Consider the following 7215-nt stretch of genomic DNA (forward strand, 5'->3'; position numbering starts at 1 on the left):
CGGGAGACTGAGGCAGGAGAATGGTGTGAACCCGGGAGGCGGAGCTTTCAGTGAGCTGAGATTGCGCCACTGCACTCCAGCCTGGGTGACACAGCGAGACTTTGTCTCAAAAAAAAAAAAAAGGCTAGGACTTACAGAGACCGGGGAAAGGGCATCCAGACTGTGGGGTGAGGGGAGCAAGCACTCAGAGGCCAGAAGACTCTGCCTAAATGAGAAGTACAGGGTTACTTCAGGAAGGAAGGATCTGTACGGGGAGGAGGCATTGCTGGAGGGGGCAGTGCTCAGGCAGGGAGCATAGAGATACAGCTTCTGCAGACTCCCAGAGGGTGAGAAGACCTGACAGTGTGCGCTGTTCTGCAAGCAGGATCCTCAGGCTTGGAAGGAGCAAGGGGTTGGGGTGGGGGTATGGGGGGGTGGGCAGGGAATAACCCTCCTGGGGGTGTTTGCATTTTAAAAGGGCACTTAATTAGCACAAATTAATGAGCAGAGCATCCAGGGCAGACTCTCCATTTCCCATTGCTCCTGACCCCACGTCTGCAGGGCACCCCTTTGCCTGCCCTGCACCTCCTCCACCTCCTCCTCCTGCCCATCCACAGCTGCCCCCTCGCCGCCTGCTGCCTTATCGTCCAGCACCCCCCAGGGGTGTCTCTGCCCACCAATGCTGTTGGAGAGGGTACCCCCCAGACTGTGAGGCAGACAGGAAGGAAGAAGATGCCATAAAAACTCTCGGAGTGCTTGAGCACTCCATGGCCACTTCCTGTCCCCACAGCCCCTTGACTCCAGGGGACTGGTTATCTTTTCCAGGCGGAGCAAAGACATGGTCCATAGCAGCTGGCCTGGGTCCCGGAAGGCACTGGGGGTTAAGGGGAAGCTGAGGGCCGAGATGTGGGGAGGTGGCTGTTCTAACCCCCACCCCCCCCCCCGCCCAGCTACAGGCAAATCTGCCCCCACAGAATCAGACGCACAGAGTGCAGGGGTGGTGAGAGGACTCAAGACCAGGCAGTTGCAGGCTTTGCTACGCCTGGGGCTGTACACTGTGGTCCTGACTGGAGTCTCCAAGCTGGGGTAGAGGCTCCAGTGTTTGGTTAAAGGCCCAGCAAGAGGTCCTTCGTGTCCTGGGTGTGGGAGGCAATGGATCCCAGAAAATATGTCCCCATCCTTGGTTCCCCTGAATGACCCCATACCTTACTTCTCTTCCTGGCCCCTTACCTTATCGCCCCAAAGCCCCCCTTACACAGTCCAGCAGAGGGTCCTGGGTCTCGCCTGCAGAGCCTGCTGCATGCCTGGGAGAGGGGTCAGCTCCTGGGACTCTGGAATCTTGAGAAGGCTGATCTCTGGTGGCCAATGCAGACCACTGTACCTTCTCTACCCCCCTGAGGCCAGGGAGAAGCCTGTGGAGCTCAGGCCTCAGCCTCAGGACCAAAGTGAGACTTGGGGAAGGAGACCTGCCCATTCCGGAGCAGGCTGTGAGAGCCTGGGCAGCTCAAATGCAGAGGCAGTTTCTGGGCCTCTTCTGCTCCAAGCTGTTCCGGGAGAAAAGGCCATCCCCACAGTGTCAGGGCTGGAGGCTGGACCCTCCCCAGAAACTTCCAGACAAGGATGGATGGGGAGTGTGGAGAGACAGAACCCTTGCCAGGATGAGAAGGGGACATCTAGCCTGCGGATCCCTTCACTGACACCTCCTGACCGGCTCCCCATGTGGCAAGGAGCATCCACCCTTGCAGATAAGCTCTGGCCCATGGGCCTGGGCCTAAGCATATGGCAGAGCCAGCCCTGGGGGAAAACTGCAGGCCCTTGGGCTCTCCTGTGAGGTCCCTCTGTGGATTGTCCTTCTGGAGTCCTCCGGAGCTGGGGAGGGTCAGTGGAGAGGGGCCGCGTGGTTGGGGAGGGTAGGCCAGGCTGCAGCTGGCCTGACTGATCACCCTCTCCTCACTTCCAGGGTCTCCAGTGGCCAAGGCAGCAACAGGTAAGCACCCAAGGCCCTGGGGTGGGAGGGACAGGAGCCGGCTGGACTGAGCCAGGGACACTCACACCCAGAGGGAATTCGGAACGCACAGGGCACTGGAGAATTCCAGGGGAGGGGAAAGTGGGGGCTGCGTGGAACTGGAGCCCAGAAAGGAGAGGAGGAGGAAGGTCCACATGGGAGCAGGATGGCCAGCACAGAGCATTGAGGCACGGCGCAGGACAAGGGCGGCGGGGTATGAAGGTCACCCTGAAAAGTGACTGGCCCCCTCTGGGTGGCTCCCTTGCAGAGGGCATGACACCCATTCCATCTTTCCAGGCACCCTGGGGCAAGACCCTTTCCCGGGTTGTCTCAGTGTCTCCCTGGCTCCCAAGAGGCAGCTGTTAGGTTGCCCTTACCCGCAAGGAGAGCCAGACTCGGGGGGCAACTGGGGAGGGTCTGCCTGTATCCCAGGCTGTCCAGAAGCTCAGGCCTCCGACTTCCCCAAGGTCTTCGGGCAGGTCAGGGGCAGGAGGGCCGAGGACTGGAGTGTGAGGCTAAGGGCTGGGCCTCGGCCATGGAACCAGCCCCAGTGAGCGCCCCCACCCACTCCCCATGCTCCCCCAGCCTGTGGGCACACCAGGATGCTGAACCGAATGGTGGGCGGGCAGGACGCCCAGGAGGGTGAGTGGCCCTGGCAAGTCAGCATCCAGCGCAACGGAAGCCACTTCTGCGGGGGCAGCCTCATCGCGGAGCGGTGGGTCCTGACGGCCGCGCACTGCTTCCCCAAGTGAGTCTGCCCGCCCCTGCCCGTGCCCACAGCGCTGACAGCGCCCCACGCGCGGCCGGTTCAGCACCGCGGACAGCGCCCGCCGCGCCAAGTCCTGCGGGTGACCTCCCTGGGGGCTCCTTGTCCAGCCCCGCCTCCTTTCCAGCCAGATGTTTCCCTTAGGTCCAACCCCAGGGCTAACTTCCAACTGCAACCGCTGCTCCCGCCCGCGGGAGGCGCCTCCCACGGCCTCCAACCCCCTCCATCCCCTCCACCCACTCCCTGTGGGTCCCTGCAGAAGCCGCCGGCAGGTTCTGCACACCGGCCTGTCCTGTCCTTTCCCCATCCCGCACACACCTCAGCTCCACGACACTCTTCCCGGGAGGAACTCTGCTCACAAAGCCCAAGGACCAGACACAATGGCCCTTCCTCCCCTCACCCACCTGAGCCACCGCAGAAAGCCCTGAGCAGAGGCCAGGCCACCCCGCCCTCTGCCCTATATGAACCACCTGGCCCCACACCTTCCGTGTGTCCCAAGTTCCTCACCTCACATCTCACCACCACAGCTCTAATTATTTTAAACCCCACATCTTTTTTTTCTTTTTTCTTCTCGATCTTTTTTTTTTTTTTTTTTTTGAGACAGAGTCTCGCTCTCGCTCTGTCGCCCATGCTGGAGTGCAGTGGCCGGTTCTCAGCTCACTGCAAGCTCCGCCTCCCGGGTTTATGCCATTCTCCTGCCTCAGCCTCCGAGTAGCTGGGACTACAGGCGCCCACCACCTCGCCCGGCTAATTTTTTGTATTTTTTAGTAGAGACGGGGTTTCGCCGTGTTAGCCAGGATGGTCTCGATCTCCTGACCTCGTGATCCGCCCGTCTCGGCCTCCCAAAGTGCTGGGATTACAGGCTTGAGCCACCGCGCCCGGCCTCTTCTTGATCTTTAAAAGAGTATCATGACAAAAAAAACCCACATCTTAAATTCAGATACTCACGGCCAGGCACAGTGGCTCATGCCCGTAATCCCAGCACTTTGGGAGGTCAAGGCGGGCAGATTAGTTGAACCCAGGAGTTCAAGACCAGCCTGGGCAACATAGCAAGACCCTGTCTATACTAAAAATTAAAAAAAAAAAAATACCCAGGTGCAGTGGTGCCTGTGGTCCCAAGTACTCAGGAAGTTGAGGTGGGAGGATGGCTTGAGCCCAGGGATTGGAGGCTGCAGTGAGCTACAATTGCGTCACTGCTCTGCAGCCTGGGTGACAGAATGAGAGCTCTGTCTCTAGGAGGGAAAAAAAATCGGAAACTTGGGCTGAGAGAGGGCAGGTCACCTGCCAGAGGCCCACAGGTGGTGCTGGCCCTGCTGCACCTGGAGGGTGGTTCTCTCCCAGCCAGCCTTTCAGGTAGGCACTGTGACTGTCCCCACAGCACAGGTATGAAAGCTGCGTCACAGAGAACTTGTTAGGTGACTTCCCCAAGGTCACACAGCGGCCAGGGGTGGAGGTGGAAATCTGAGTAGGGCGGTCTGGCTTCAACGTAAACATGCATCACCGCTGCACCTGGCTGTCCTAGAGATGGCTCTCAAAGACAGCATGCAGAGAGAGGTGTGGGGCACGGTGGTGGCCAGAGAAGGAGCCCCAGCCCCTCCCGGGCCTATCCCCACATGAGGGGCAGCCTCACACGGCCTCTCTGCTTCTCCCGCCAGCACCTCTGAGACGTCCCTGTACCAGGTCCTGCTGGGGGCAAGGCAGCTAGTGCAGCCAGGGCCGCACGCTGTGTATGCCCGGGTGAGGCGGGTGGAGAGCAACCCCCTGTACCAGGGCATGGCCTCCAGTGCCGACGTGGCCCTGGTGGAGCTGGAGGCACCAGTGCCCTTCACCAATTACATCCTCCCCGTGTGCCTGCCCGACCCCTCGGTGATCTTTGAGACGGGCATGAACTGCTGGGTCACTGGCTGGGGCAGCTCCAGTGAGCAAGGTAAGGAGACAGGGCTGGGATGTAATGAGGGATGTGCCTCAAGAAGGCCCAGGGCGGCTTGGGGGCCATTCTGAACCCACAGTCTTCCTGTTGCTGTATTAATACACACACAAGGTCTCTGTTCACATAGGTAGGGCTGAGGGGAGCAGCAGCAGACCCAGAAGGAAGAGAGAGTGAAGGGAGACGGGGACACAAAGGGCCCAGCCTGCTGCCTGGAAGGAGGGAGGATGTCTGCCCCACAGTGCCTTAGGCCAGAGATAGTCTAAACATGAGGAAAGGGCAGGCAGGATGGAGTGGTGGTTCCCGGGGGCTGTGGGTTCTTGATGAGGAAGTCTGTTGAGCCCCGGGCTGTTCTGACCCTCCCCAGACTACCTGCCCAACCCGCGGATCCTGCAGAAACTCGCTGTGCCCATCATTGACACGCCCAAGTGCAACCTGCTCTACAGTAAAGACGCCGAATTTGGCTACCAACCCAAAACCATCAAGAATGACATGCTGTGCGCCGGCTTTGAGGAGGGCAAGAAGGACGCCTGCAAGGTGGGAGCAATGTGGTGTCCACGGGGACTCAGTCCCCGCCTCCGGGCCCAGGGCAGGGTGGGATCATGCCCTGCTCCATGGGCTGTGCATTCAACCAGCTGGGCAGCTTGCTTCGTAAAAGCAGATTCTGGGGCCGGGCGCGGTGGCTCATGCCTGTAATCCCAGCACTTTGGGAGGCTGAGGCGGGTGGATCACGAGGTCAGGAGATCAAGACCATACAAAAAATTAGCCAGGCGTGGTGGCAGGTGCCAGGTGGTCTTGTATCAAGACCATACAAAAAATTAGCCAGGCGTGGTGGCAGGTGCCTGTACTCCCAGCTACTTGGGAGGCTGAGGCAGGAGAATGGCATGAACCTGGGAGGCAGAGCTTGAAGTGAGCAGAGATTGCGCCACTGCACTCCAGCCTGGGTGACAGCGAGACTCTGTCTCTAAAAAGAAAAGAAAAAGCAGATTCCTGGACCCCACCCCAGGAGGGTCAGTCAGTGGTTCTGGGGTGGGGCACAGGAAACTGCATTTTCAGCACACACACCCCCTTGTTGATCTGGGGACACTAAAGAAATAGGCGCTCTAGTCAATCGACCGGCAGGGGAGGGGGAGCCGGGCAGGGAGGCTCTGGGATGGATAGAAGGAGTGCAGTGTGGAGTTACATGCCTCCTGTGCGGCTGCAAATGAGTCTCTGGGAACTCAAGGTGGGCTGACAGTGCCTCTGCATCCCCCACAGGGCGACTCGGGCGGCCCCCTGGTGTGCCTCGTGGGTCAGTCATGGCTGCAGGCTGGGGTGATCAGCTGGGGTGAGGGCTGCGCCCGGCAGAACCGCCCAGGTGTCTACATCCGTGTCACCGCCCACCACAACTGGATCCATCAGATCATCCCCACACTGCAGTTCCAGCCAGCCAGGTCGGGTGGCCAGAAGCAAGACCCTCGGGGCCAGCAGCCCCTTGAGCAGAGCTCTGCACCCAGCCTGGCTGCCCACACCATCCTGCTGGTTCTCCCAGCGCTGCTGTTGCACCTCTGAGCCCCACCAGACTCATTTGTAAATAGTGCTCCTTCCTCCCCTCTCAAATACCATTATTTTACTTATGTTTCTTCCAATAAAAACCCAGCCTGTGTGCCAGCTGCCCACGTGGGGATCCTTGGGTGACCCCAGCGGGTGAGGAGCTGTGAGTTGCAGAACAAGGCCCAGGCGGGAGATGTGGAGGGCTCTGGTCATCTCTGAATCAGCAGAAGGGAGCTGCAGCTGGTGTCTGAGGCGAGGGCAGCACCAGAGCATGGGACCCCTGTCATGGGCCTCACACAGGAAGCCCCCTGCTGCCACCTGTTCCCCTGTTCCCTCACCTTGAAGGCCGCCCCAGGGTGGACACTGGGGACAGTGACGGACACAGGTGGAAAGACCCTCAGGGCCATGCAGGAGCCGTGCCTAGGGGAGAGCAGGGCATGGAGGGGCTGGCTGGGCAGGGGCACCTCAGCCTCCCAAGCCTGCACTTCTGGCTGCCCATGTCTCGGTGCCACCCAACTTCTCTAAACCACTTCAGCAGGAGTGGTGATAGTTGTTCCCTCAGGTGGGTGCCCACACCTGTGCTTTCCTGCTCCTGGCACCCTTTGTCTCCCTGTGCCCTGGTGTCTCCCCTTGACCCTTGGCTCCTCTTCCTCCGCCCCATTCTTCAGTCTCCACCCCCATGCCAGAGTCCAGAGCAGCACGTGGTGGCAAGGGGGTTAGGCTGGACATGCACATGAGTACATCACACCCACACACACCTGTGCACATGCACACAGGCACTGTGGCCTGCACAGCGCCAGGAAGAAATCAGGCCCGGGGTATTCCCCGAGGAATCAAACCAACACCCACTCAGCAAGCAGCTGCTGGGGACCAGCCCTGGGGACACCATGGGGAGCAAAACAGAAGGAATTCCCCGCTGGGCCCGACCCACCTCCCCAAGGGCTGCCCAGTGGTTCCTAGACTCTTCCGTGTGCTCTTCCTCTGGATAGAACCACCACCTCCTGG

General features: G+C 60.0%; 1 protein-coding gene across 1 annotated transcript in view; it reads left to right on the plus strand.

The window, feature by feature from the left end:
* The window catches only part of PRSS27 (serine protease 27), an 8244-nt gene extending 1913 nt beyond the window's left edge, over positions 1-6331 (plus strand). Inside the window, exons 2-6 of the mRNA XM_023197995.3 lie at positions 1940-1966; positions 2570-2732; positions 4406-4677; positions 5045-5214; positions 5935-6331. Coding sequence (XP_023053763.2) covers positions 1940-1966; positions 2570-2732; positions 4406-4677; positions 5045-5214; positions 5935-6228 — 926 coding nt within the window. The 3' untranslated portion in view covers positions 6229-6331. The remainder of the gene's footprint in view (positions 1-1939; positions 1967-2569; positions 2733-4405; positions 4678-5044; positions 5215-5934) is intronic.
* Positions 6332-7215: the final 884 nt, after the last annotated feature.

Source organism: Piliocolobus tephrosceles, chromosome 17 (assembly GCF_002776525.5).
Source record: "Piliocolobus tephrosceles isolate RC106 chromosome 17, ASM277652v3, whole genome shotgun sequence".
Taxonomy (NCBI): domain Eukaryota; kingdom Metazoa; phylum Chordata; class Mammalia; order Primates; family Cercopithecidae; genus Piliocolobus; species Piliocolobus tephrosceles.